This window comes from Manacus vitellinus, unplaced genomic scaffold (assembly GCF_001715985.3).
Source record: "Manacus vitellinus isolate BGI_N305 unplaced genomic scaffold, ASM171598v3 scaffold_32_pilon, whole genome shotgun sequence".
In the NCBI taxonomy this organism is placed as follows: domain Eukaryota; kingdom Metazoa; phylum Chordata; class Aves; order Passeriformes; family Pipridae; genus Manacus; species Manacus vitellinus.
The window spans coordinates 4223208-4237243 of record NW_021940460.1 but is presented as its reverse complement, the minus strand read 5'-3'; the positions used below and the strand labels follow the sequence as shown (position 1 = coordinate 4237243).

General features: G+C 39.9%; 1 protein-coding gene across 1 annotated transcript in view; it reads left to right on the top strand.

Moving 5' to 3' along the window:
- RABEP1 (rabaptin, RAB GTPase binding effector protein 1) overlaps nt 1-14036 on the top strand; it is a 45032-nt gene that overhangs the window by 14160 nt on the left and 16836 nt on the right. The window contains exons 2-7 of the mRNA XM_008930385.3: nt 1631-1759; nt 3588-3791; nt 4994-5154; nt 10689-10808; nt 12118-12253; nt 12961-13139. Coding sequence (XP_008928633.2) covers nt 1631-1759; nt 3588-3791; nt 4994-5154; nt 10689-10808; nt 12118-12253; nt 12961-13139 — 929 coding nt within the window. The remainder of the gene's footprint in view (nt 1-1630; nt 1760-3587; nt 3792-4993; nt 5155-10688; nt 10809-12117; nt 12254-12960; nt 13140-14036) is intronic.

Sequence of the window (14036 nt, the reverse complement as noted above, 5' to 3'; positions counted from 1 at the left end):
ATATAAAGATATATCAGATATAAAGATATATCAGATATAAAGATATATCAGATATAAAGATATATCAGATATAAAGATATCTCATTAATATATCTTTTATTATTTATTGTGTTATCTATATATATGTTATTATTTGATATTATATCTACATATATCTTATTCAGTACAAAGTTGAGCAGATTAAGTGCTGTGTTTTGTAACACCATAAGCCCTCATAACCAGCAATCAGGAAAACATACCTATGCTCTTAAAAGATCCTTTTGTTTGTGTCTGCTCTTGTTATAGTCATCTGGTACTAAAAATAAATATAACTCACCCCATCTCAAAGGCATCGACCATCCAGGGTTTTACCACTGTGAGCTCTGGAGCTCATTCCAGCTGCTTTGAAGTCTAAATGTTTGGTGCTGAAGTCTGACTATGTTGTAGTTGTACTGTATTTTCACGACTTGCTTTTGGTGGGAGGGCGTTGGGTGGGAGCTGTAAACACCTCTGGGGGATCAATATTTTACACGTCGAGGCTGTAGCTGAAGTGATTCAGCTTTGCCCAGCAGAGTTGGACCACGGCCACAAAAGGCTTTTGCAGAACAGATAGAGACTCATGCAGGGGAATATTTTTTCCCCAGTGCATCCCAGCGGGGAGGTGGGTTTGGTCCCGGCTCGCCTGTCTGTTGTTCCTGTTTGGTGTTGGAATTGTGACCTGTGCAAGGTAAAACTGCCACCTAAAGCAGAGCTGCACTTCTTGAGGTGCAAAGAAATTGCTGTTGCACAGGAAGGACAATGTTACAGGGTCAGTAGCTGTGTGGGGTCTTTGTACCATCGTACAGTGGTGGTGTATTTTTTTTTCAATTATAAGCATGTTGTAACAGTCTTTAGGTCCTTTGTGGACTTCCTACTCTTCCCTCTTTTGTTGTACTGCTAATGTGGTAAACTCTGGAAAATAGTGTGATGTCTGTGTGTCCTTGAGGATTTTTACCTGCTGGAAATGAGGAGACTTTGATCTTATAATCAGTCACTTCTCTGTAGATCGTGGTCATCTCCTGGCAAACTTCTCTGAGTGTAATCTCATTCATCTTTTGGTGAACATGCAGAACTGAAGACTGGGTAGATAATGGCACCTAATTTTTAGCTTATGGGTTTTCCTGTGCTTTGTTCTTCCCTGGCTGTGAGCTGAGCTGCTGTCACTTTGTTTTCTTTGACCTCAGCCTCTGGGAACTTGGTGCTTTATTACTCAACCTTCACACACTGCTCCTGTGCCTCATGACTAAATTCCCAGTGTTTTGGAAAGGAGCACCAATGGAAGAAAAAAAAAAATCACCAGAATTATTTCTGTTTCTTCCTTCGCTGTACATAGGAAATTGTGGTTTTCTTTGGGAGATTGTTTCCTGCAGAATTCCCTGCCCCATCTCCAGTGCCCTGGAGATGTCTAATTACAATTAGGTCCTACAGTCTAAGAAAACTTATCCTTCTTTTTTCCTCAGAGGACTGACTAGTTTTCCTGATATATAATGGGGCAATGGCTGAGCTAATGATGAAGATATTTTAGAAAGAGTGAGCCCTGAACCTCAGTCTTGCAGAATGGGCTGCCTGGATAACTGTTGGTGACATACCTTATCTTCTGTTTTATTTTTAGTTGCTCTTCTACAACGGGTGGCAGAATTGGAAAAGGTCAATGCAGAATTTCTGCGCACAAAGCAGCAACTTGAGCAAGAATTTAATCAAAAGAGAGCAAAATTTAAGGAGTTATATCTGGCTAAGGAAGGTAAGTCCTCAATTCTCTTCAAATAATCTCTGTATGAACAATAGGCTTTTAAACAGGTATGATAAGAACATAAGAGAGGAGCAGAGTAAAATTCAATAGGTGGCTATTTAGCTTCCTGGAGTGGGTTTTTAGAATTAAATTGAAGGTTTTGCCTGCATGGATAGGAGTCAGAGCAACTCGATGTCCATGCTGAAACTCCACCACTGAGTTTTAATTCTTCCGTGAATTCATTGTGAGCTCATTTTCTCTGAGCAGCAGCTGATCTGGGAAGTGGAAAGACATCTCCTGGCTGCTGTGCCTTTGTACTTTGTGGCCAGCTCTTCTGTGTAGCATTAATTTGTCTTAAATTTCCATCTGAGGTAGGCTGTAAGCAGACAAACATCATAAAAGTTTTAATACCAGCCAAGGGCATCTATTTCAATAACACAATTTATAGGAAAATTCGAACCATATGAGCTCAAATATCTGATGAAGAATTGGAGAGTAGAGATAGCTGTTCTGAGAGCCAAATTGATTTATTTCTATTTCTGATGATTTTCCTGTCTTTAACATATGAAAGCAGAGCCAAAAAATAATGCACTAAGACTGCAGCTGCTGTATAAGCTTATGAGAGCAGAAATACAACAGGCATAATGCAGATCAGATCATACAGAAAGCCTATTGCTTGGTGTTTTAGCAGCTGAATGAAAGGAAATTTTAAGATATACAAGACACTACTGATGAGATCAGCAATAATTCTCCCATTTTGGTACAGTCAGAAAACAGAAAATAAAAATAAATTGTGACAGGGGAAGAAAACAAAAACAACTTTCACATGTACTGAAGTGAAGGGACACCAGAGGAGAATATATAAGCAGTTACTTTCCTTTCTTTTTTTGCTTCCCTGTCTCCCAGACCCTTTCCTAAATGTACTTTGGGAAGGTTGCAACCCATCCTTAAGAGTGTTGTTTGAAAACTAAATAATATAAATGCTACAGAGACTTGGTTTTTTTAGACAAGGATTAATGCCCTTTTAAGTTCCATATCCTCTCTCAAGGGGTGGGAGCACCAGGATTGATTTTTGGCACTGAGGGAAGTACCTGGAGGTAGCTTGGTGTTTGTTGTGCATTGGCCAGATGTTTCAGCTAAAAGTGAAACAGGCTAACACAAAACTGTATTTTGTGCTGGTGCTTTTGGAATTCATTATATAATATAGATCTTCCAGAGCTGTTTGTTTCAGATTAACTGAAAACTCGGGAGGATAATATGAAATTAGTTTAATTTCTGTTTGTGGTTGCAACAATTAGAGAAATAGTGGGTGTTCCACTGAATGTATCCCTTTTATTAGTAGAAGCTCAGTGTTAGCAAAGTCATGGTAAAGAGCAAATTAGCCTGAAGAGTTTTCTTGTGTGGGCTCCATGAAGTGGTCACAGAGAGTTTCTGCTCAAGAAATATGAAGTGTTCTATCCAAATTCAGAACCAAGTTGGTGCCAGAAGTGGGGGAAAGACTGTCTTCCTCTTTTGCTTACCTTTTCAAGATTCTTTACCAGAATGAGTTCAATAAAGAGAACTAAATAAAAGCATAGTTGACTTCCATCAGGGATATTGGGTCTTAGGTTATATCTGCAGTGTCTGCTTTGTGACTGTATCCATGAGAATATACTTCTTTAATAAAAACAAGGGCAAACAAAGCCAAGAAATAGCATTCCCTAAAGATACCTGCCAACTTTTGTGCAGTTATTATGGTAGATGTTTTAATATCAGTGCACTGTTCTTTGCCATAGCAACTAGGGATACTTTTCAGGTTGAATTTATTAATCAAGCTAAATATATGTAATCCTTCTTTCAGAGGACCTGAAAAGACAGAATGCAGTGCTGCAGGCAGCCCAGGATGATCTGGGCCAGCTGAGGACCCAGCTGATGGAAGCTCATGCCGAGATGGAGAACATCAAAGCAATAGCTACAGTGTCAGAGACCACCAAGCAGGAGGCCATCGATGAGGTGAAGAGACAGTGGCAAGAAGAAGTAGCTTCACTACAGGCCATTATGAAAGGTAACAAGCAGGCAAGCTGCTGAGATCAGCCACCTCTTCAGGGATTTGTGCCTGCTTTGGCATGGAATGTGGATGACTGCTTGTCATGGCTTGGGAAACCAGGCTGCAGAAGTGCCAGCTGAAGTGCAGCTCCCAAGTGTGTGAGGAGGAGCTTGCTGGTTCTATTCTGTTAACATAAGGATAGAATTTAGAAGGAATCATGGCAATAGCAACTCTCATGTATATGCAAAGCATCTTTGAGGGACTATGAATGTGATACTTGATCCTTCCATGAAGATAGAAGTGTGATGCTTGTAATTTGACAAGTCTGAAAACAGCTTTAGGCTGACAGCACGATCCTCTTCTGTGTGAACATAGTTCTGCTCTCACACAGCCAGGTGGGCTTTTCCCCAGGCTAGTGACTGCACATGCTGCTCTGGATCAATCCTGGGTTCTTTTCTGTGTTACATTTGCACGTTGTACAGCTGTTGGCATTTCTGAGACATTTCTGAGTGCAAAGAGCAAAATGCAGGGTATAAACTGGGGACAGACTGTTGCCACAGCTGTCTGTTGTCTTAAAGGTTCACAAACAGGATCACACTACCCTGAGCCTGTTGGCTGTAGGCAGTTCTTCCATCACCTGATTATGCTTTTCACCCAGAAAAGACAAACCTTCATGTATATTGAGTACACAAAAGTCTGTTTATTTATGCTCTGCATAGATACATGAACCTAGATTAAGGCTCGTTGTGCCAGCTGCTGTCCCTGTGTAAACACAGCTCCTTACCTGAGGGGGAAATGTTAATCATAGGGAAATGAAAGCCATGTGAGAAGTTTTAGTTTCTTTGCATTTTGGAGTAAATAAGTAAGGTTTTGGTGGTTTGTTTGCATGATGTGCTTGGAGGTACAAAATGAGCTGCTAAATGGGATGATAGTCATGTACATTTACATTGCATTTTACAATTACTTTGAAATTAAGAGTTACACAGATTTGAGGGCTTATTTCTTTGTGTTCTAGTGTTGGTACAAATTGAGATGCAATTCCTTTGGACTTTTTACTTATGAATTTGGATTTGGGGGCAAGAATCAACGGGAAGGGAGAGTTCTTGTTTGTCCTGGTTTTGACCAATTATAATAAATCATTGGCTGGTTGCAGATGAAACTTCTAAAGCTCTGTTCTTTAACTCACATTGAAAATAAGTTTTGCAAATGCTGTTTTATAGAGACTGTTCGTGACTATGAGCTCCAGTATCACCACAGGTTGGAGCAGGAACGAGCTCAGTGGAACCAATACCGGGAGAACGTGGAACGGGAAATTGCCGAGTTGAGGCGGCGACTGTCTGAAGGGCAGGAGGAAGAAAACCTGGAAAATGAAATGAAAAAGGTACATTGAAATCTAGTTCTTCAGTTTCTGTTTGAAATGTTCCACATGAGTTTGTTTCCACGCCTGCTGTAACTCCTCAGCTGTTCACACAGGCCTCGTTCTGCCAACTTCCAGCCTTTGTTCATGGAAGTCATCATGACCTGATCCTGCAGCTGAATCCATAAGGGTATTGTACCCAGTCATGTGGGTGCAGTGAGAGGATTGTACCTGAGAAGATGACAAAGTCTTGCCTTCAGCTTGTAAAAGCAGGTGGGCTTGTGAAGTCCCTTGTCATAATGTCAAATGAGCTCAAGTAAAACCACTTTCAGATTTTTCTGCATTGACTGCAGTTTTTAAAAATTCCCTTTTCACTTCTGCACATATATCCCTTTTCTGAGATCTTACGAATTTACTGGGCCCATTAAAAAACTCAAAATATCTAAAATGCCTTTTCTCTAAATTAAGCCATCTTTGTGCATCACAGCACTGCTGGCTTCCTGTGAAGTACAGAACTGTGCTGTCACAAAACAACAGGCTCTGGATGGTGAAAAATAATTGCCCTGGAGTATGGACACATTGTTGTAGTTGTTCAAAGATCTGTGACTAAGAAAACTTCACAGAAGTAGATGGAGTCCTCGCCTTGAGTTTGGATTTTATTTTGTCTGTTGAGATTGAAGATTTGTTGTGTTTCAGGCAGGAAGGAAATTGAACCTGTCATAATAGGTCAATGTTTTGTAATCTTTGTTTATCTTGTTATAAAAACTTGCATTTAAGTGAATTTGTCTTCCCATTAAGCTTACAGTAGTCTTCAAGTTGTTGTAAGACAATTTTAAAGCAATGAATTAACTTATGTTCAATAAGGGAGTAGACCAACATCTGATAATCTGCCACATCACTGCATTTCCCTGTTTCTGCTGTCTGTCAGCAGCAGAAGTGTAGTATTGAATATCACAAGCATTCCACATAAGAAGCATTTTAGCTATTTGTACTGTGTTGTAGCAAGCAATCAGTGTTAGTGTTGCAAAATGGAATTCTTTTTCTGAGACTTAGGAAGAGATTCTTGACTGTTGCCAGCTGTAGTTGCATAATTGCTGTTGCTGCTCAGTGGGACTGCTCTTCATGTAGTCCTGATTTCCAGAGGCAAGAGTCAGGGGGAAGCCTGTTTGCCAGGGTTGTCACAACAGAAGTGCTGCCACTGGAATTGTAAGACACAATTCTGGTTTTAAGAGAAGGTTTTAGCCTTATCAAGCGAAAAAAGACTTTGGTTGAAGCTGGAAGGAAGGTTCAAAGTGGGACCAGTGTGGTGAGTCTTGTACAAACAACCCAGTCCTGGCAGTGCAGCCCCAACCAACTGCCAATAAGCATTTTCAGAAAACAATCTCTCTCAGCTGGTTCAGATTTTTCATCTGAATTCACTGATCATGTAAGTTGGAGTTGCAAGTTGCTGACATGACAGCACAGCTCACCTGAACTCAGTGGCTTCAGTGTGGAAGTTTAGTATAGCAGATAAATAGTGTTTTCAACTATACCCCTTTTAAAAGTGAAATAAATATCCCTGGTGGTCCTAAAGGAAGAGGTGATCAGTTTATTAATCTCTGATTAATAAAGCTGGGAAAGCTTTCTAGGCCTGTAAAGCAGAGGAGCTTGTACTTTATGTAATGGGGGGGAGGGGGAAATCTGGTCTTCAGAGTACAGCTTGAAATAATTGCTTAAACTACTTTGCATGGGGTTTTAATCTTCTTTGATATTATTAAACCTGTGAGGTTATTCCTCAGGGAGACTAAGAATTAGATCAGAATTAGGAAAAGGACATTTGATTTTACCTAAAAAACAAACAAGCAAATCCCAAGCCCATAAAAAGCTCTGTTTGGCCAGCAAAATAGTGAATATTCATGTGTCAGCAGTCAGTGTGAAAAGAGGAATTTTCTTGATCACTTGGGATGTGCTATTTGAAGACTTGTGATCAATTCCTCCTGCAAAATGGCATTTCCAGCCAGCAGTGTTCTATTTATCCTCCATCTTCATAATGCTCTGTTATAAGGGTGGATTTCTTTTATGGAAAAGCAAAGCATAAACTTGAAGAGAGCTTTTAAAAATACCTTCATCTCGTAGCCAGTTCTGAGGAATCCACAAAGAAGTAAAAAAATAAAACAAGGTACTTTTCTCTCTGGGTTATAAGTAGATGCTGTACCAACAGATAATATATCACATTTCTTAAAACTTTCAGGAAACCATACCATCATCTAGAATTCTCAATGGGAGCTGAGGTGAGAAGAATGAGCAGACCAGAGACATGACTGTGAGCCATGTGTTTCTGTCCAGGGCACTGGATAATATCTCTGTTCAGTTGTGTTCAATTTGACTGTAAAATTCATTTAAACTACAAGGAAAACCCATGAAATTTAATACTGTGCCCACATATTTGCTAACAGTTATGCTTATTGCCTGCATACTTTTTTTCCCCTGAAAGAGAAGTTAACAAAAGCATTTATAAATTCTGTAAATAGCTCTCTGAATTTCAAGTTAGTTTATTTGGTTGAAGGCACAGATTTGGAATTTCACACTTCCAGGGTATATATTGTTTGTCCTGATTTGGGAGCACTTGGAGTGGATGGGTAATATTTTGGTGAGCACCCTGTTTTGAGCTGTATTTATTAGATGTGACCACTTTGCCAGAGGTATCCCAGTCTCTCCTGCAAACCTGGTATTTGGCATTCCTGAGCATCACAGGGAGCATGTCTGGTGGGACACGTGCCCTTCTCTGGGAGCAACTGTTTTGCTTTTCCATGTAAATATATTTCAGGTTGCTAATTTCTGTGGAAAAATTCTGTGTTCAATGATTTTTATCATAAAGCAATGATTTCTAAGAAATCTGTGCTGAAAACTTTGTATTATTAATCTCCCTTCCCAAGTCAAAAAAGGTAAATGCCTTGGCCTAATGATTAATATGCTTAACACTCATCTTTCAGGAAACTTATTGATGATTTATAAAAATCTATTTTCTTATTGGGTTGTGGTACCAGATAGGTTTGGATTTTTTTGTTTTTACAGATGCTGAAAGCAATCCACCATAGCAGCAGGTACTTCCATGCAAGTTCTTTGCTGGGAATGACTGGGCTCCCTCTGGATAATGACATGGTGGGGATGAGTTGCCCACTGGCAAATTTGGGCTACTCTTTTTAAAGTCAGACCTCATTTTCTGGTTCAGGAAAGGATCTGTTTTGCTGTTGGAGCTGTGGTGAATATAAATACTCTTCTTAGCACAGTTGTGTCAAACTCTGAGTAGCAGGAGTCTGCAGAGCAGGTATTTTCCATACAGAGAGAACAAGAAGGGACAAACCTCCTGTTCTGAAGTTGTGCTTATTGCTCAGGAGAGGGGAAATTGGAAGGGGAGAGTAATCTGATTTCTGTGAGAGGGTTGGCCATAAAATCTGATACACAGCAAACTACTTTAGTTGGTAATGATAAAGAACAGTGAAATAAATTTAGAGGACAAATGCTTTAGTCTTGCTTTAAAGAGAAATTCTCAAATTGTGTCTGTGTGTTTTCCACTTGTCCCCTTTTTAAGGAACAAACTCAGGTATAATGTTACCTGGGATTTCTCCAGTCAGGCTTTTGTTCCCCTGAAAATGGCCTGGACTCATTTTTAGCATGTTCTCTCCATGGAATCATCTTCATGCTGTGGTCTGGAGATCCCTCACAGCATGTTCTGCAGCTGCTGTGCTGGGGGAAGCAGGCTTTGCTGGGGCAGAGGTGGTTTGGCCTCTTGATTTTTGGTTAAGGAATGAGTAAATATGATCATATGTAAAACCATGGCCTTGGACAGCCAAGTTAGTTTGACAAAATGTTAGAAGGAAATAAACATTTCAAGGATCACACCTCCTGGAGGAGTCTGAATAACACCTTTTAGCACAGGAAATGTGATGCTATGGCACCTCTTGCCACATGTAGCAGAATCTTTAAGTAGCATTTTTCAACAGGATAGATACTCTCCTTTTATTAAAAGGTTGAGTGGGAATTTTAACCTCAATTTGAGCATCTCAGTAATTCTTCTTCACCTCCAAGAGCAGACCCAGTGACCAGCACTCCTTTTGTTAGCAGGTATCAGCTGTTCTGAGTTCTCTGCTCTGTATCACACTGACCTTTAATATGGATCCTTACAATATGTTGCAACCACAGTGTCAACAAACTTCAGCTCCATTTACCAAGCAGTAAAAACTGGAGTAATTTTTCTTTAAGTGGAATTTGATACAGTTTTTTTCTTTCCAGTTGGTCGCTGTTCACAGTCTGGTTTTGCTTTCAGAGAACTTTCTGGCTATTTCTCTGAACTGATGAGTTCCATCATGGACATATTTGTTGCTCTGTGCTCAGTGTTGAACCATGTGAAACCAGACTGGCAGTGAAATATTCCTGCAGTTATCAAGAATAATTAGAAAAGAGCATGTTCAACAGTCCAGAAAATGTTGGGCTATTTTTAGTCTATATGAGCCAACTAGAGGTAGCATTAAATGAATGGAAGTGCTACAATAAATGAACTATAAAGCACTCTTTGAAGTGGAACTCCTGCTCCCATCTGTTCAAAAATTGTGACTGATGGGTTGCTGGCTGCCAGTGACAGGTCTGGGTGTGCATGTGACAGTCACATGGCCCTGCTATTGAATTCCCTGCCCTGTGACATCCCTTGCTTTGCTCACGGATTTTATTGGCTCTCCAGCAGTGACAAAATGTAGCAGAAGGCAGGAAAGGACAGGAAAAGAAAAGGAAGGACAGAGCATTTAAGAAATGGGGATGTCAGGGCCACCCTTTGACATGTGCAGTTCCAGATTTGAACACTGAGTGCTATTTCTCATTTTAATTCTCGTGATTTTTACCTGACTCTTTCTCTTTTTTTTCCCCTTTCCTTGTATCAGTCCTTTAATTCTGTTGCCATTTGATCTTTCAGAACTACTTTTTGAAAAAATCATGGGGTTTTTGATAAATTGTCTCTATATATTTTGAAATACTTAGTACAGTTGCACCAAAACATGATGCTACCTCAGGAGTAATTTAAAGCTGAAAAATGATCTTCCAAAACAGAATCAAGCTATACTGTGTGTCATTTTGCAGACCCTTTTACTTTTAATTTCCTGAGTAAGCAACTGCATGGCCAGTACCTCACCATGCAGTTCTTTTGGGTTTTTTTTATATGTGCTCTGTGGCAGCAGGTTGCAGGACAGTTAGACCTTTAATAACAGAAAAGTGAAATGCTTAATCCATAAATTTTCTCTCAGGTATCAAGAGTGACAGATTTGCTAACATTCTCTTCTAAAGCAGATATTCATGGCCTAATCCATACGTGGATTTAAAATTTAGTGGCCTTCTGTGAACAGAGTAATATCAGCCTGTTGTCACAGAGGTGGCTGCAGAACTAAATAAACAGCAGTGAGAGTGAAAGTGGAAGTTCAGTCAGCTTTTTTGGTTGATGTAGAGATTTTCTCCAAATGTCTCCAGTGATGGAAACTGTTGTGGTGAAAACTGTGGTGATGATGTGTTACAATTTATTGCCCCAACTCCAGGCCCAGGAAGATGCTGAGAAGCTGCGATCGGTTGTGATGCCCATGGAGAAGGAGATTGCAGCCCTCAAGGAGAAACTGGGAGAAGCTGAAGAAAAAATCAAAGAGCTGGAAGCATCCAAGGTGAGGTGGAGCTGTAACTGGATCCTGCTTATATCCTGCAACATGCTAATTTGGTGCAGAGAAGTCAAATTTTGTAAGAGAGAAAAAGTGTGTCTCGTGAAGCTCTTCATGCCCCATACATCTTGTCTCCTGTAGCTCAGATGGCATATTTAACCTGTATATATATTTTTCAATCTTTGTTTTGGGGGTTGGCAGTGTGTCTGTGTGTGATCTGTGCTCAGAGTAAATTGCACAGCTTCAGGTCTGTAATAGAAAAAACTCCAGAAAAAATACCTGCTTTGCACCCGTCCGGCAGCCTGGCCTTTAGCTTATTGTCACACTTGGAGCCACAGAGACTCTGGGAGTCAGATTTTTCCATCTCAAAGGCTTAAAGGCTGTAGCAGATGGAAGACTTGGTGTCTTGGGGCAGGAGAAGCTGTCCCACTGTCAGTGGCAGTCAGAGCCCAAGGGCTGTCCTGAGCTCTGGGCTGGTACCTGTGGTGAGGAAGATGAACAGCAGCTCTGTGCAACCAGTTAGGAACTGCCTGAAGGCTTTTGTTTCCTCCAGGATAAAACCTCCTGTGATTTGTGACTCAGCAAACCATAAAACTGAATAGTGCCATAAAGAGATCTTTCACTCTTGTTCCTTGTTCCAAGATGGGATCTGTTTCTCCATCACGTCTGGCAGATGTTTAGGTAACCCTGTCTTCAAAGGTTCTCACCAGAGCTTCTTCAGCCTCTGCAGGGCTTTGTTAGTTCTTTGTTAGCTTTGCTATTTAAAAAACAAGAAGAAAACAATCTAAATATATTTCTTCAGTAATTCTTGAAATAATTGCTTTTCACTGACAGATTTCCTTTCTTTTTACAACAGTATTTCATGAGTTGGAATCTTTCTTTTCTTGTCTGTCCCTAAGTTTTCTCTCTTCTTAGGCTCAGTTCAAGCTTGCCCCATAGTCCTGTTTTCTGACTACTGTTATTTTAAACCATCTCCACATCCTACTTACTTGTTGGCTTATCAGCACTAATTAAGGGATTGATTCTCTATCTGCTTTCCTGAGATATTTTGCCCCTTTACCATCTCAGTGCTGTTGTGATCCAGCTGTTATAACTGTGTTACACTGATAGGTTGTACTTAGCAGAATTTTAATGAGTAATGTGTTCAGAAATAAATACAAACATTGTGAAAGTTGAATATTTGTGATTTCTAGAAATAAACTTACCTTTCAGCACCCGTCCATTACCTGAACAGGCAACACTCACTTCTAACAAGAAGGAAATTCCTGAGAGTGTCCCCAGACTGGGATGGTTGACTTTCCCTGTTTTGATTCAGGTTAAAGAACTGAACCATTATTTGGAAGCTGAGAAGTCATGCAGGACAGACTTGGAGATGTATGTGGCTGTTCTCAACACACAGAAATCAGTCCTGCAGGAAGATGCAGAGAAGCTGCGGAAAGAACTCCATGAAGGTACCTCCCTAATAACAAACCTCTCATTCCTTTTCACTTAAGGATGCAAACCCCAACATAGCTGTTAATTATTTTCTCATCTCTTATTTGAATTGGATTTAAAGAAACTGGGAGGGGGAAGCAGTGTTTTTAAATGTGAAAGGCTTGAAATGTTGTTGAATGTGGGGTTCTTTTATGGCAGAGAAAAACAACAGAACCATTCATTTTCTCGAGGGATGCTGCTGAATTTCTAAGTTCTTAAAGTGTTGTAAGCTTCATTCTTATTATATGTGTCTTATTTGTGTATCATTATGATCATTATTTCCATAATGTAGTGATCTGGCTCCCTGAGGTGTGTCAGTGCTGGTGCTGGAGTGGGTGTGTTAATGGCAGTGCAGAGGAATGAAATCCAGACCCTGCTGCTGAAAGAAATAGGGATGTAGGAGACAGTCTTTTGAAAACATCACTGCAAAAAATAAACTATTAGAACTCATGAATGGAGTTGAGGTGTTAGCCTCCTCACTGGGAAATTGTAAACTGTCAGTAATACATCCCTTATCAAAAGCCAAGTTTGGGAATTAAGAAAATGTCTTATTTCATCCTGAACAGTTGTTGAACAGAGCCCGACTGTGTGATTAGAACAATAACTGCTTTTATTCACCGAAATGCATCTCTTTGGCAAAGATGTTAAAACAATTCTGGTTCAGAGTGACTCTCTTTCTGCACAGTTTGCCACCTCTTAGAGCAAGAGAGGCAGCAGCACAACCAGTTGAAACACACGTGGCAAAAAGCCAACGACCAGTTCCTGGAGTCTCAGCGTTTGCTGATGAGGGACATGCAGAGGATGGAGATGGTCCTGACCTCGGAGCAGCTCCGGCAGGTGGAAGAACTGAAAAAAAAGGATCAGGTTACTGGCTGCTTCCCTCTTTTCCTTTTTGTTTTTTTTGGGATGCTGTAGGTTTGATGTGGTGTAACAGGTATGGAAATCACGCCTTGGAGACGAGCGTGTTAATACCTCAAAAATCGCGAGCTGACAGTCCCAACAGGAATCTTCTGGCAGTTTTATAACAGAAACTCTCCAGCATTTTAATATTAATGTATACAGGAACTTTAAAAGTAATGTTGCCAATAGTTAAATAGGTAATAGTATCCAGAAATTAATCTTGAAGGAAGAAACAGTCATCTGTGAGGCGAAAGGGTAAGGATGTCAGGACAGCAAGTTTCACTTCTTTCTAGGTTTTTCCAGTCAAATACATATCTTAGGTGTAAATTAAGACCTTGGTTTTAAGTTATCTTATACAAATGATTGTGTACATACTTTATGACTTAAGGATCTATGATGTCTTTCTTTGGATTCTTTTCCCTTATATTCCCTTGTTTAAAGTGATGAAGGCACTTGCTCTTTTCACACTTTTAGAGTTCATGCTTGTAAATGGCTGTTAATGGGCCTTCAGGGATGCAAATATATATATATATATATATTCTGTACAACAGCCAGTGTAGCAGCTAGTTTTGTTCCTTATTTGGTAATGCCCATAATAAGAATTTTGACCTAGGTAATATGTTCTTTGAATAAAATTATTCTAAAACATGAATTGGCCACTAAGCTTGGAAAGTAGGTTCTCATTTAAGTCAGTTTGGGTGCCTTGTGAAAAGAACACTAAATTTTTTAACTAAAAGAATACTTCTGTGATAAACACTGGGGATTTAACCAAAATAATATTTTCCTGTGTCTTTTTTGTAGCTTAGTTTATCATGAAAGCTGATGTCATGACTACTGTGGCAAAATTGAATCCCCTTTTAT